At 37.9% G+C, this 16,200-nt stretch overlaps 1 protein-coding gene across 1 annotated transcript in view; it reads right to left on the minus strand.

Moving 5' to 3' along the window:
* CFTR (CF transmembrane conductance regulator) overlaps positions 1 to 16,200 on the minus strand; it is a 208,169-nt gene that overhangs the window by 137,724 nt on the left and 54,245 nt on the right. The window contains exons 4-8 of the mRNA XM_062207464.1: positions 12,388 to 12,603; positions 8,043 to 8,132; positions 7,018 to 7,181; positions 5,348 to 5,473; positions 107 to 353 (exon numbers count right to left, since the gene is read on the minus strand). Coding sequence (XP_062063448.1) covers positions 107 to 353; positions 5,348 to 5,473; positions 7,018 to 7,181; positions 8,043 to 8,132; positions 12,388 to 12,603 — 843 coding nt within the window. The remainder of the gene's footprint in view (positions 1 to 106; positions 354 to 5,347; positions 5,474 to 7,017; positions 7,182 to 8,042; positions 8,133 to 12,387; positions 12,604 to 16,200) is intronic.

Genomic DNA, 16,200 nt, shown 5'->3' on the forward strand with positions numbered 1-16,200 from the left:
GGAAACCCTTATGCATGAAATAGCCCAAACCCAAGAATTCATCTGCTAGAAAAATCCCGAAACGTGTCGAAGCGTGAATATACGATGCCTGCGTGCGGTGCCTTACCTGGATTTTGTTTATTGCTCCAAGAGAGTCATACCATGTCTGCACAGCCCAGGGGAACTGCCGAGTAACCGCCATGCGCAGGACGATGCAGAATGAGATGGTGGTGAATATTTTGCGCAGGATGATCCCTTTGGTAAGTGCGTAAGGAAGCACAGATAAAAACACCACAAAGAACCCTGAGAAGAAGAAGGCTGAGCTGTTGAAGTATCTCACGTAGGCTGCTTTCCGGGTCAGCTTCAGTTCTGTTCTATTAAGAAATAAATAAGAATGGTAAGAACCTGGATGTTATTTTCCTTTTCAAATATCTGGCATTTTAGACTGTAAGCTCTGAACGTGAGCCATAGTTCTTTCCTCCTGTGTTCTGATCCTGGCTCTGTGTTATAGGAGCTGTGTGGCCTTGGGCAAGTTATTTAACCTTTCTGAGCCTCAACTACCTTATTTGAAAAGGAAATAGTAATGAACATACTTGGGATGCACACATAACCTATACAGATTATTTTAGGGGCTGACATTGTGGCGTAGTAGGTTAAGCCTCCCCCTGCAGTGCTGGCATCCCACATGGGCCCCAGTTCAAGTCCTGGCTGATCAAGTCCTCCACTTCTGATCCAGCTCCCTGCTAATGGCCTGGGAAAGTGGCGGAAGATGGCCCAAATACTTAGGATGCTGCACCCATATGGGAGACCAAGTGGAAGCCTCTGGCTTCAGATCAGCCCAGCTCTGGGCCAATTTGTGCCAACTTAAGCCATTTGGGGAGTAAACTAGCAGATGGAAGATTCTCTGTATCTCTCCCCCTGCCTCTGTAACTCTACCTTTCAAATAAACAAATCTTTAAAAATAATATTTTTAAATTATAATTATAATTTTCAGGTATTACATTATTATATATTTATTCACTTCATTATTAACTTGTAAGATTTGTAAGGCATAATTTTTTGTTGGTTGGTGGGTGGGTGCTTTAAGTAATCAAATGTGAAAATGAGGACAATATTGAAAGATTTATAAAAGATAATTCTCTGATTTCCTAGTGGATTTTTTTTCAGGCTTATAGGTTTCCCTTGGTTTTAGTTTTTCTTTATTTTTTCTTAGCAAAACAAATTTTTTGCCTTTTTATTTGTACTTTAAGACATGTAACATCATGCCTATGTATAGGGTACTATGTGAGGTTCTGTTACATGAATACCTTGCATAATATCCAGTTGGGGTAAATATATGTATCCTTTCAAATATTTAACATTTCTTTACAGTGAAGGCAGCCAAACTTAGGTTTTTCTCAACAGAGAAATATACAACACATTAGCATTATCTATAGGTACCCTACTGTGCAATAGAACTCCAGAACTCCTTATTCCTAGGAAGCTATAACCTAGTACCTGTCAATCAACCTCTCCCTGTCCCTCCCTCTGCAGACCCCTCCCCTGATTCTGGTAACCATCACTATGCTTTTAACTTCTACATGACACTTGTCTTTCCATGCTTGGCTCTTTTCACTTAACAACATGACATTCAGTTCTACCCATGTCGTTGAAGAAACAAGATTTGATCCTTTTTTATGAATAAGTAGTATTCCATTTTATAAATATGTTACATTTTCGTTATCCATTCATCAGTTGAAAAACACTTAGGTTGTTTTCCTTTCTTGGCTGCTGGGAATGCTACAAAAACATGGAAGTTCAGATGTCTTTTCAACAGAGTGATTTTATTTCCCTTGGACACATACCCTTGGAGTGAGATTACTGGATCACATGGTAGTTCTTTTCTTAATTTTTTGAGGAACCTCTGTCTGGTATTCCCCATTGCTGTACTAACTTACTTTCCCATCAAGAATATGCAAGGGTTCCCTTTCTCCAGATCGCAGCCAACATTTGTTATCATTTATCTTTTTGATAATAGTCAATCTAACTGGAGTAAAGTGATATCTCATGGTGGTTCTGATTTGCATTTCCCTGATGATTAGTAATATTGAGCATTATCAATGTGCCTGTTTGTCATTTGTATGTCTTCCTTTGAGAAATATCTGTTAAGATCTACTGCCCATTTTTTAAATTGGATCTTAATGGATTCTTAAAAGTTTAGAAATTTTAACATGGCTTTGAGGAACACTGAAAATAACACATAGGTCACAGGGGAGTGATTCTCAAACTGTAGCATGGATAAAGATCACCCCAGAAATCGTTCAAATGAAGTTTCAGGCCCACCTCTCAAAGACACTCAGTAAACCTGCAGTAGGGTTCTAGAAGCTACCTTTTAGGAAAAGAATCTAAGTTATTCTGTTACAGATGGTTCTTAAAAAATTATAGGATTAGGTACTGCATCCTGTCTGGCTCCCTTATTTCAGGGTAATTATTTGCAATCATACAATATTATGTTGTAATTCTCTAGCTTGTATTGTAAATGTGAACTAGATTACAACAGGCATAACATAGGGAATGAAGAGGGTGGCGAGAACTGTGGACAATGTTACCTCAACCCCGCTCTTCTAGGAATCATGAAGATTGAAGTCATTTGTGATCCTTCCCCTCTTGCAGGGAAAGGACAACTGAGCTATGAAGAGAGTACTCTGGTGGCAAGGAGCATTGCCTGGGCCATGGCATAATAAGGGTGGCAGCTGGCATTTGGGCACTAGTTCCATGCACTTATACAATTCAGAAGAACAGTTTTCATGCACAGGTGACAAAACTTGAAGGAAATTTTGTTAAGCCTGAAAAAACACTGTAACCCTGGGCACACTGATGAAGAAAATGGAGTTCCAGGTGCCTAGGGTAGATTGCAAGCACGGTATAATGTGAACTAACATTTACCTAATTCAGCCACTTGATACTAGAAACAGATTATGATGTTTGACCTCATCTGAGTTTGAATCCTGGCTCTGCCAGTTATAGCTATGTGTTCTTAAGCAAGTCACTCATTCCTCTGACTTTGTACAATCTACATTTAAAGAAGAGAAACATAGTACCTCCCTGTGGAGCTCTCAAGATTGAATGAGAGCATAGCAGAGGGTCTAATACTTGGAATCTACCATGTGTGTTATTTCTCCTCAATAGAAAACAGAAAAATATTGAATAGTTTCATATCAATAAAATGATAGAAAGCATTGGTTACAAAAATGTTAACAATAAGTCAAAATATATTAAAAACAATTGTGAAGAATAATAAGAAGAGGAGCTGTGAAAAAAAAAAAAAACACAACAAGGACCATTGCTATGGCACAGCGGGTTAAGCCTTAAGCTGCCACTTGTAAGCATCCTGCATCCCATGAGTCCTGGTTGCTCCACTTCTGATCAGCTCCCTGCTAATGCACCCGGCAAGGAAGCAGAAGATGGCCTAACTGCTTAGGCCTCCCTGGATGGAGTTCTACTTCTCCTGGCCTCAGCCTGGCCAAGCTTCAGCTGTTGCAACCAGGAGAGTGAACCAACAGATGGAAAGTCTCTTTCAGTCTCTCCCTGTCTCTCCCTCTCTCTCTGTAACTCTGCCTTTCAAATAAATAAATGTTTTAAAAAGAGAGACAGAGAAAAAAGAATAATGGATCCAAGAACATTTATAAGAACCACCCAGAAGGCAGTACTCACCATAATAAAATCACTAACACTTTATGAGTCATAAAAGTATTTTATCAGTTTCTTATAAAAAAAAATCAAAGTGATTTTATCACCAAAGAGCAATAAAAGAGTAGATTTTCAGGGAGCTTTGCATAGCCTTTGGTCCTATTCAACAGTGGCACAGGCTGAGGTCATTACTCCTTGGAAGAGCATCCTGTCAGTCTCTTCCAGAACATTCTATTTGCTCTGTTGAGAGGCAATTCTTGCTTCCCCATATTTACGTCAGTACTTTCCAGCCTTTTCAGGTAACAATTTCATGCTGGATTATACAGGTTACAACCAAACATTAGCTATTACAATTGGTCAAACCGAAATTCAGAGTTAAATGGATGGATTTCATCATTTAAGGAAGAGGAAAAAGAAAAAACCAAAGTCAAGAGAAGTCAGCAAGGAGACTGAGCTGCCCACGAGCTGATCATGAGGCTGAAAAAACCAGATCCTCCAATAACCTCCTCACCAGCCTTGCTGCGCCTGCACCTAGGCACAAGAGTGCCAGCAGGGACAGGTGAGATGGAGCACTCCCTTCTTGACGAGAAAAACTTCTGCCACTAAACAATCCCCCAAGATCCTCAGGAATGTTTCTGGAAAGAAAATGCTATTCCTTTCCTGGGTTTGTCTTAAAAAGGCATAACAGAAACAGGTGGCCCGAAATGTTGGGGAAATAAACACTCTTTTACTCCTTTTATTTACATGGCAAAGGGCTTAGCTTTTCAGCATTTCTTCTGTTGTTCCAATCACACACCTGCAGCTCAGCTACCACTGTCCATGATACAGCAGGCTGAACTCGCAGCCAGCCACACTCACTCCTTCCCAGAGGATGCTTGCCTTTCCAGTGTGTTTTTCCCTGTGAAACTCATGTGCTGCACATCTTGAAACTCTGTCCCTTTGCAGTATAATGACAGCTGATGAGTCTCTTAGGAGCTTTTCATTGTTTTAATCCAGTTTGTAGAACACGGAACTTGACTAATGAAAACGGGTTTCTTGGCTACAGAAATGCTCTAGTTTATATTTTACCCCAAATTACCTCAGCAATCACATCTACTCTGTGCTGTACTCTTTCTATTGCCAGATATAATCTTTACTAATCAGCAAAAGGTAATCTGAGGTGAAAAAAGACTAGAAATAGGTGCCAAATAGTGACTCTCTCTCAGAAGGTGGATTTTATTTCCTGAACTGACTTCTCAGGTAAATGGTTTACAGAAACACAATTTATGATTTTTACTATGTTAAGGAAGCATAAACATTATTTTGACCAACTGGAGGACTTTTTCCATTTTTTCATGAGTTAACATAGAAGTCAAGAAAAATCCAATCATGGAAAATCATTTATTTGGGTAAGAATTGTATGTTGCAATCAGACTGCAGCGTTCTCATCATTATTTTAATGAACCAAACGTGTTAAGCACCTAACAATACATAGGAGAGCCTTTCCTTATAGCGTAAAATAGTATGCTGGACCAACTATGTAAAACTGTATATAGTCCACGAAAATGATCTTATATAAATAACACATGAGTACTGAGAGAACTTAATACAATTATTTGTCCAAACTTCAAATTTATGCTAGCAGTCCACCAAGGCAGAATCATCTTAAAAATATTCAAGATAAAATTCTAACAATCTTGTAATTATCATAACCACTTACTGTCTTAGGTTTTCAATCATTTTTTCCATTGCTTCCTCCCAGCAGTATGCTTTAACAGATTGGATGTTTTCAATCATTTCTGAAGTGATCACTAGTCTCTCATTGATCTTTCCAGCTCTTTGATCCCTGTAAATCAATCAGTCAATTAAATACTAGAAACAAACTGTATTCTAAGAACTGCTCAAGTTTTTAAGAAAAGCCACATTTCTTTTATTAAACATTTGAGGCATTTATTTTATTATCAAATAGGTGGTAACAAAAAGAAGAGCTGCCATTTAGTAAATGCCTCCATTTTGAAAGTCACTGTTACATAGATTCCACGTAGGATTCCTAACCCTTATGGCAGTGGTTATTTCCATTTCAAAAACAAACAAACAAAAACATTAAAAAAAAAAAAAAAACGGAGACTCAGTGAGGAGAAGTAGCTTAACTAAGGTCACTTAACTAAGAAATGCGCAATCAGGATTCAAGCATAGACCTGACTGCAAAATTTGTCCATGTTTTTTCACACTCCAGCTGACAAACTCAAGAAGTCCTCTATCATAAAATGTAGTGGAATGAGAAGGCCATGCGAAGGTGGCCACTGGCAAGCGAGCGTCAGTTAGTCAGGAATGGCTTTGAAACCCACCTGGCTTTGGAAACTGCCTAGCAACAGGCTGTGATTGGATGGCTCTGGAAACTGCCTGGCGACAGGCTGTGATTGGATGGATTTGAAACTGCCTGGCAACAGGCTGTGATTGGTTGGGGTATAGACCGCCCCTTGACCAGATTGGCTGGTCTTGGCTATATAAGCTGTTGTACCAACTGTAATAAACAAGTCTGCCGGCTGCTCGCCTCAAGCCTGCTTTCACCCGACTCCCGGGGTCTGTGTGTTGACTCCGCGCCTCTTGCCCCCACCACGCTGCTCTTCTCAGAAACGAACCCACTGCAACATTGTGGAGAAATCAACGGCAACACTCTATCATAAGCAAGATGGGTATCACTGATTCTTTCTGTAATAAAAGTTTAACTAAGGCCCTGTGTGATGACCTAGGAAGCAGTGTATGGAAAGGCAATAGACTACACAAAATTTAAGCATTCTTTTCAATTGACATAAATCTTGTACCAATTTTAACCAAAATTTTACAATCTATAAAAATGCACAGAATCAACATATTTATCAAGAAAAATTTCTATAGAGGGGCCAGTGCTGTGGCACAGTGGGTAGGGCCACTGCCTGCTGTGCTGACATCCCACATGGGTGGTACTTCAAGTCTCTGCCATTCCACCTCCAATCCAGCTCTCTGCTATGACCTGGAAAAGCAATGGATGATGGCCCAGGTCCTTGGGCCCCTGCACCCATGTTGTGGGAGATCCAGAGGAAGTTTCTGGCTCCAGGCTTCAGATCAAGCCCAGCTTCGGCCATTGTGGCCATTTGGGGAGTGAACCAGCAGAGGGAAGATCTCTCTCTGTCTCTCTCCTTTTCTCTGTATCTCTGTCCTTCAAGTAAATAATTTTTTTTTTAAAAAGTCTCATCGATTTAGGAAGTATAATTTGCAGCATTAAAACCTCGCCTTTTTACTGACACCCAGGATCACAGTTCAGTGCACAGAGCAGTCTCGGTGTTACTAGAATGGACTTCTGGAAGACCTGGTTTAAAATCCTTTGGAGCCATGAAAACAGATTATTACCTGTACTTCATCATCATCCTCCCTAGCCCGGCTTGAACAAGGGCAAGGACTATTAGGAAAGCAAGGCCGCAGAAGGCAGAGGCCTGTAGTAGCTCCCAGAGCAGCCCCATCAGCAGAGTCACTTGCAGAGGTGCAATCCACACGAAATGGGCCAGCGCGAGCCCCTGGAAAATGAAAGCACAGGAGAACAAGTGGCATTCTATCCTCTTCCTCGCAGATCAGACAATTTTGTATGAAAGAACATGAGCCCTGTGGACTTCTGCAATCCAACACCTCATGCTTCTGAGCACACTGAAATCCAGGCATTCCTTACAGGAGCTCACAGCGATGTGCTGAAGCGTTCTCCACACAGCCTGGGTTTCCCCAAGGAACAAGCTTTGGATCACTGCATTTTTAAGTATGTTTTTATTTAGTGGAACTGATACTGAATAGCTCAAGTATCATGTCCAGAATTTATTTTCAATACATATTTCTTTTTAGATAAAGCAAGAACCATCATTTAGAACACAAAACAATGAAGAACTCAATCCAGACAGCTACACAACTCTACTAACAGAGATACGCAGATTAAAACATGCCTGATCCAGCAGAAATTGACGTAGTATTTGCTGTGAGTCCAATGTTATGTTAACTACTGGAAATGCAAAGTAAGTAAAACACATTAGTTGTCCCCAAGGACCTTGAGTGTATCTGTCACATAAGATGGCAGAGGACAAGAATTGCCCAGAGTATCATATTCAGCCAAAGTAAATAACCAAGTTAAAGTATTAAGGGGAAGCAACGTCTAATAACGATTAAGTTCTGAAAATATTATTAATAGCAAGCTAAGGTGCTTTCGAGCTGGGAGGCTCCCTCAGGCTCAACTCACTACCCAAGTTAGTTTTCTAGGTTTCCAAAAACAGGGAAGAGCAAGAGGGGTCCCACTTAACCACCTATTACTGTTATCGAACTTAGGAGAACTTCACCTTTGGGGATGTATGATTTATAACAACAATGCATAAGAGATTAAATCAATAGATACATACTTCATCAAATTTGTTCAGGTTGTTGGAAAGGAGACTAATAAGTTGCCCAATACTTATTTTATCTAGAACACGGCTTGACAGCTTTAAAGTCTAAAAGAAAAATGGGAAGTTAGGTGAGGTCAACAAGCAAAAAACAAATACATTTATAAGTAATGCAACAATACAGCTGAGGAATTAGGTTACCATGCATGCATTTTTAGGATGAGACAGTGAAAATCATCTCCAGTTCATCCAGCTTAGTATCTCTCAGAGTTATGAATACGTCTCTCAACAGCAAGCATTATGCTGATGCATCTCTGATTATTCTATTTTCCAGCATACAGACAGGAACTATTTTTTTCTTCCATAGTAGGAATGATATTGTACTTAAATACCCATTTTTATAATGTAGAAAGTCTTTTTCTCTGTTTTTTTTTGTTTTGTTTCATCTTAAAGGATGAAGCCAAAGCAGTATTGAGATTAAAAGCTTAGCCTCTAATTTTTCATGCAATCCCATATAACTCATTTGAATAAAACCAGTGTTAAAGGCAATACTTGCATGTTATGAAAAACTGAAACATTAATATTTTTTAAAAAATTATATTAATTCAAAATCTTAAATTTTATAAAGAAAAATACAATGACTTACACAAAATAGTTAAGTAGATAAAGTAACTTTTATCTACTTACTTATCTATAAATTAACTTAAAAGTGATTAGGTAAATGAATTAACTATGATGATGAAAGACCACAATATTAGTTTTCCTGTAAAATTTAATAGGATTTGATTTGCCATTAGATGCCTTTGATTGGAAAGTACCCATCTAATATTTGTTTCAACTGAATCCATCACATATTTATTGAGTATTTAGTAGACGAATCAATGTCTACTATGTCTGAAGGACTAATATTGATTTGTTAAAACTTAAGTCTTCCCTTAAGGGAAACTAATACACAAATAACTGAATAGAGATGATAAATTAGTCAAGGAAAATAGAAAATAATAAGATACTGATTTGCACAGTATACAATGTATACATATATTGGAATATCACATAAGTATTTAGAATTTTTATTGTCAATTTTTAAAAATTAAAAAGAAAAGAATAGGCTAGTTAAGAGAAAGTTCACACTTCTGGTTAGAAAATCTGGAAAAATTCTATAGAGATGGATTTGGAATAATGAAAAATGTTTATATAAGTAGAGATGGAGAAGAAACCAGGGCATTTCATTCCAAAACAATGTCAGAATAATTCAAGAGGGCAAAATCCAATAAGCTGGATCCTACATGATTAAGAAACAAACTCAATCTCAGGTGACTTTCTGCACAGGGCTTACCACATAGCTGTGTGCACAGTAAGCACTCAGTATTCGTTAGTTACTTCTGCATTTTTGAAATGCACAGGCAAAGCTCAATTTTTTTTTGTATGGAAAATTTAAAGTAAGATGTATCATAATTGCAGAATTTGGAATAAGGTAAAAAAAGAAAAAAAAAGAGTGCTCTATCACAAAATGTGGAACGTTGCAGGAAGGGTCCTAAGCACCTGCTACAAAGATACAACAGGTCATCTCTGGGAGAGGGTGAGACTTGAGAAGGACCAAAGCAGTGTCACATGAAAACACACTTGCATTCTTTGTTGATGATGTCAAGGGAGGCCAGTAAGTGTGGCTAGTGATGTAAAGCAAACTGGATAAGAACACAGATGTTCCATGTTGAGAAAGACAAGATAGTATCTCACTTAACATCAACCTATTCTGGCCCAGAAAGTACAGGTGTTGCTGTGTTTGTACTACCTGTTACACAAGGACTTATTTACAAACCAACCTTATCTGTCTCACCTCCCTCGTAGCCTATAGCACCTCATGCCTTCCTCTTCCTATGTCACACTCTTGGATTCACCACTGCCATTCTAGTATGTACTTCATTTTCTCTAATACTTGGGAAATCTCTCCATCTCAGGGACTGATTTATCTATTTTACCTTTATTTATTTACTTACTTACCTTTGGTATAGTTTGTGTACCAAGTTGGTCTTAAGTTTCCTTATCCAGAAAGTACAAATAATAGCACTGACCCCATGGAGTTGTGGGCAGATACAATGAGACTGTGTAATTGAATCATTCAGAAGCTTGGTATGCATTATCCCTACCTATTAGTTGTCATTACAACATCCACTTTTTAAAATATTTATTAAATTAAATTCAACTTTCTTTGACATGAAAACTGTGTAGATTCTCTGTCCTGAAGAATACCTAATAATTCCTTCAATTCTGTAAAATTTCTGCATCAAAACACAATTTGTGTTGATTGATCATCCATTTTCTCAGTACTTGTGATCTGAAGAAATTGCTGCGGAGGCAATTGGATTAAACTGTGAGCTCGATTTTTTTCATCTGCCTCCATAAAAGGTGTTTTAGAACAATAAAGTGTGGTTATCAAGGTTTTGTAGCACAATTGACCTTGTATATATATCATGAAGGTGTTATAGGTTAATTATTAGAGGTGAATTTCAGATCCACGCCACTTATAAGCCAAGTACATAATGTTTTTACACTGGGATAGAAAAAAATAGAAGAACAGTAGGGCAACATCCAAATAATTCGATCAAAACCACTTTCTGTGATGACTCAGCAGATCCAAGTAGTCATAACTGGTATTTAATCAGGTTGAGGAAAGAATATGCCATTGAAATGACCTGAAATCATGTTTATAAAGTAGCTAAATGTTAATTTGAATTCACCTAAATCATTCTTTAGTATCTTGGATTTTATCTTAGATAGTATACACACACAAGTGCAGAGTGTTTTTGTATTATGTCAATTCATGTACTATTCCAAAAACTTTAAATTTGCAAGAGTTACAAGATGATAAAAATCCAACTCAAAATAGCTAACAGCTAGTTAAATTGGAAGCTTATTGCTTGGTTTATCACTAACAATTGTACATTATACCAGGACTAAGTACTTCAAAATTTAGGAGCTTTTCCACCAGCAGGGAACTCCAAGAGCATCCAACAGAAGCTGTGCAATTATGTAAACCTCTCAAATCCTGTCTTCCTCAAGATAAACAAGAGTGGTAACCCTTACCTGTATACAGTGCAGAGCCTTCTCCGAAGCACAGAATATTTTTATATTTCCTTTATGTGAATTTTTAAGCTGCGAATCTGATGGCCTCAATTTTCTTTTGACACTGAACGTTTTGTAAAGGAAGTCATATCCATACACTTTGTTGCAAGATGTGAATTATTGACACTGAACTAACTGTGTACTGTCTGGAAAGGGTCCCTCAACTTTTTTGGCTTTTTTTTTTTGTATTTTTTTTAAGTTCTTATGAGAAGGGGAGGGGAGGGTAAATAAACCACTGTGTGTCTGGGTGTAATCTGAAGATTGCTCCATCTAGATTAGCAATCTGCTCTTGATTATCCTCTGCTATATATAACGGTGCTGTGAGGGAGGGGAAAGCATTTTTTCAATATATTGAAACTTTTATACTGAATTTTTTTGTAATAAACAATCAAGGCTACAAATTCTTTTAAAATAGAAAAGAGAAACTCTGTAAGAAGGCAATATTAATCTAATCATCATGTGAGCCCTCTGGATGAAGGATTCCACAACCTTTGTTTTATGGTTACTTCTAGATTCTTAATTCGTGCGGGGGGAGGGGAGGCAGGGAGGGGCGGGGAAGGGTTTCTCTATTAAAAGCGCATTAGCTGTGTTTTTTAAGATAGTGTAACATGCTTAAATTTCTTATGTGACGTTAACAAATAAAAAAAGGTGTTTTAATATTAACAAAAAAAAAGATAAGTTTGTCTTGCTGCAAAATAATTTTGAAATCCACAGATAGTTTTTCATAATTCACATTTTCTATGAACCATCTGAAGATCCCATCATAATGTAAGGATTTCAAAAAACATTTGCACCAAAATAAACTTGTCTTTTAATTTCAATTTCTACAAACTTTTTGGAGCACCCTCCTACTCTTGTTACTGAACATAAAGATACATGGTACTTAACCAAAAATTGATATTTTTGTCAATGACTTTTATGCAAACTTTGGGCATTATTTTAATAGAGAACCATGGATTCAAAAAAATTTGATAACATGACTAATGAAAAAAAGAAACCTATAATACAGGCAGCTTACAGAAGATGCTCAATAAAAAACAGTTAAAGTGAATTATTAAAGGAAATTAAAACTTAATTAAAATTAATTGCAAACATCAATCAAACACAGATTAAATTAAAAGCACTTTTTTTGTTTTGGTCAGTGTCTTATCCTTTTACTTACCAGAACCTATTTTATGGCATTTAAAATATGTACCAAGGAGAATATACAGACCATGGAGACTGTGCAAGGATGTCTTACCTTCTTATAAATCAAACTAAACATGGCTATTCTCATCTGCATTCCAATATGATGAAGACCAAAAATTGCTGGGTGTAGGAGTAGGGTCCTCACAACAAAGAGTAAGCACAGGCCTATGCCCAGGTAAATGGCAATGGAGCGCTCCACCTTGTTATCGGGATCATAGGAAGCTATGATTCGCCCCAGTAGGAGAGGCTGTACGGCTTTGGTGACTTCCTGCAGAAAGTGAAGAGGAGAGAAATTAAAAATCACCTCTCACAATTTCATCTTTAGGGGAGTAAGCAAAATGCACTTACACAGAGGATCACATCATATATAAAACTCCTGACACTATTTTTAATCGCTGAGTACTGTGAACTAAGATTTGTTTTAGGATTATAGCAAAAGTCGGTGGGAGACAAGTTTATGTCTAAGGCATTTTTAACTAAAAAGTAATAGTGACCATCAAGCAAAGGTGTTGCTAATTAGTAACACTTCCAGAGCACATAACAGCTTCTAGAATATTACCCATTTGATTTCAAAACAAATTTGGGGCTCAGAGTAGGCAGTATTATTTTCAGATGAGAAAATGGAGTTAAGAGAGACCTAGTGACTTGATGTCATTTCACAGAACTTGGAAAGTGTTCTGAGATATGACATCACTTTTGGAATGAACATCACTTCTCAAGACAACCAACCACAGAGAGAGGAGCCAGCAGCAGGAGGGAGGGCCATGCCAGCCCAACTGTATTTGAATGTGCTCCTTAACTGTCTCAATGGGGTGGACGTCAATGCAGGAGTTTGCTGCAGACTCACCTCAGGCCCTTTGCCCATGACTCATGGACTCCTCAAAGGCCTGATTCAAAGAGGGAACATGGAAGTTGTGTTTTTCCAAATCTCTCACCAGGTCTTCCACCAACTACTAAACCAATTGCCCATCAAATTCGCCACCACTTTTCTACAGTGCATAGGAATAGTTTTGAACCTGGGGATCTGAACTTGGGATATCCAATTCTTACTCTTCTTGCACAAATGCCTTCAGAAGGGAAAGACACATACTTCCCACCCCCATTTTGTTCTTTTGTGACCTAGTAAAGAGGGGATCTGGAGCTAAGTCATGCCAGGAAATGATGTTACACAACTGGGCCCATCCCAAATGCATATTGCTGAGCTTTAATGCATTGCCACCATACTGCCCAGGATTGCTCTGCTTTGCCTATAATTTTGCTTTTGTTTTCTATTTTATATATCTTGTCTAAACTTCAAGTGCCCAGTACTACAAGCTCCTCATTCTCAACAGATGACCATGCTTTCTACACCAACTTCAGCACTGCAAGGAATCCTGACCTAGAGACAACTGTCACTGACTGACTGCTGGCTTTGTGTAGCTTCCCACTCTACTTTACATTCAACACTTCAGTTTTGAATTAACTGTGTAGACCAAGGCGCCACACACACACACACACACACACACCCCTCAACCTTTACCTTTACAAAAGTTTTCAAACTAATAACAAACATGAAATACTATAGTACTCTCACTTCACATACCATATTTTAAATACCAGTTTGAAATATAGCATAGCATTTTCTCCTTAAGAGAAAATTGTGGTTTTTTTTTTTGTTTGTTCTACTTAATACTATTGGTTGAATTCTGTAATCAATACACAGTTATTCTTAAGTGTTGAAACTTAACTGAATATAAGAGTGGAAATAAGAGAAGGAAGAGATGTATAATTTGGGACATGCTCAAGCTGACTTGCCCCAAACGGTAGAGTTAGAAACATACCAGGGGATTCCAATTCAATTCCATCAAGGTTGCATGTACCAATGCCATCTCACTAGTCCAAGTGATCGATTTCAGTTCACAACTGATCATAATGATAGGACTAAGAGTCAAAGGGATCACATAAACAAGACTAGTGTCTGAATAATACTAACCGATAGAACAAAAAAGGGAGAGAACGATTCAACATGGGAAGCGGGATGCACAGCAGACTCATAGAATGGCAGATGTCCTAAACAGTACTCTGGCCTCAGAATCAGCCCTTAAGGCATTCGGATCCAGCTGAAAAGCCCATGAGAGTATTTCAGGCATGAAAAGCCAGGACACTCTTAAAAAAAAAAAAAATGACCTAAATGAAGGATCTCCACGCATGAGGTCCCAGTGGAAGGAACGGGTCATCAAAGGAGGTACCTTTCTCTGAAGGGAGGAGAGAACTTCCACTTTGACTATGACCTTGTCTAAATATGATCAGAGTCAGTGAACTCAAAAGGCTTCCATAGCCTTGGCATCTCATGACAAGAGCCTAGGGTGATTACTGATGCCATAAACAAGAGTGTCAATTTGTTAAGTCAACAACAGGAGTCACTGTGCAATTACTCCTCATGTAGGATCTCTGTCCTTAATGTGCTGTTCATTGTGATTTAATGCTATAACTAGTACTCAAGCAGTATTTTTTACTTTGTGTTTCTATATGGGTGCAAACTGTTGAAATCTTTACTCAATATATACTAAACTGATCTTCTGTATATAAAGAGAATTGAAAATGAATCTTGATGTGAATGGAAGGGGAAAGGGAGTGGGAAAGGGGAGGGTTGTGGTTGGGAGGGAAGTTATGGGGGGGGGCCATTGTAATCCATATGCTGTACTTTGGAAATTTATGCTCATTAAATAAATGTTAAAAAATAAAATAAAATAAACAAAAAAAAGAAAAAAAAAGAGAAAAATCGCTTAACTTACTACCCAGATAGAACATAATAATAGTTTGTCCCAGCCTCTGAGGAGTGCTGCTTTCTTTTTCTTTCTTTTTTTTTTTTTTAAGATTTATTTACTTATTTGAAAGGCAGAGTTACAAAGTGAGAAGAAGAGACAGACAGACAGAGAAATCTTCCAACCTCTAGTTCAGTCCCCAAATGGCCGCTACAACCAGGGCTCAGCCAAATTGAAGCCAGGAGCTTCTTTCGGGTCCTCACTTGGATGCAGGAGCCTAGAGACTTGAGCCATCCTCTGCTGCTTTCCCAGGTGCATTAGCAGGTAATTAGATCAGGAGTGGAATAGCTGGGACTCAAACCAGCACCTATATGGGAAACTGGCACTTTAGGCAGCAGCTTAAGCTGTTGTGCCACAGTGCTGCCTCTGAGCATTGTTTTTAAAAAAGAAAATAAGCAATACATTACTACTTAGTGTGTATCATTTTATGCATGCTTTGAACTTTTGTTACATGGGTATTCATGTTTAGAAGATATAAATATGTCTACACACATATATATGTATAGAGAATTGTTTCTGATGTTTTAAATTCTATATACATGACATTCTTTTTGTGCTTTTTCTTTTTTAATTTAACATATTTTTTTTTGACATTTACCCCCACTGATACTTGCATAGCTGCTTCCTTTATTCTAAGTGCTGTTTAACTTGCCACTCTTTGCCACCGAAAGACCAGGTGTACTTTCGAATTATTCTACAGTGGTGCAATTGGGTTGTTTCCACTCTGAAGCTGCATTACAAGCAGTGCAAGTGTAGGCCAGGCCATTTTTATAAAATTCCATTTATGCCTACCATATTTTCTCCAGAATGGATCGTTTCATTTCAAAATAACTCCTTATATTAGGAAAATTTGCAGTTGAGATAAATCTTGGATTTAAAAGTATATATCTGCACTACATTTTTTATAATGTGCTTACAGCAGCAATATTTCAACCTGAAAATTATTTTAGATTAATATTTCACCCTAGAATCTTTCTATATAATGCTGTTTTTCATAAACAAAGGTCAATATCACATTTACTTTGATTCCTCTTTCTATTAGTAGTGGCTTTACAGCTGGC

This window comes from Lepus europaeus, chromosome 1 (assembly GCF_033115175.1).
Source record: "Lepus europaeus isolate LE1 chromosome 1, mLepTim1.pri, whole genome shotgun sequence".
NCBI lineage: Eukaryota > Metazoa > Chordata > Mammalia > Lagomorpha > Leporidae > Lepus > Lepus europaeus.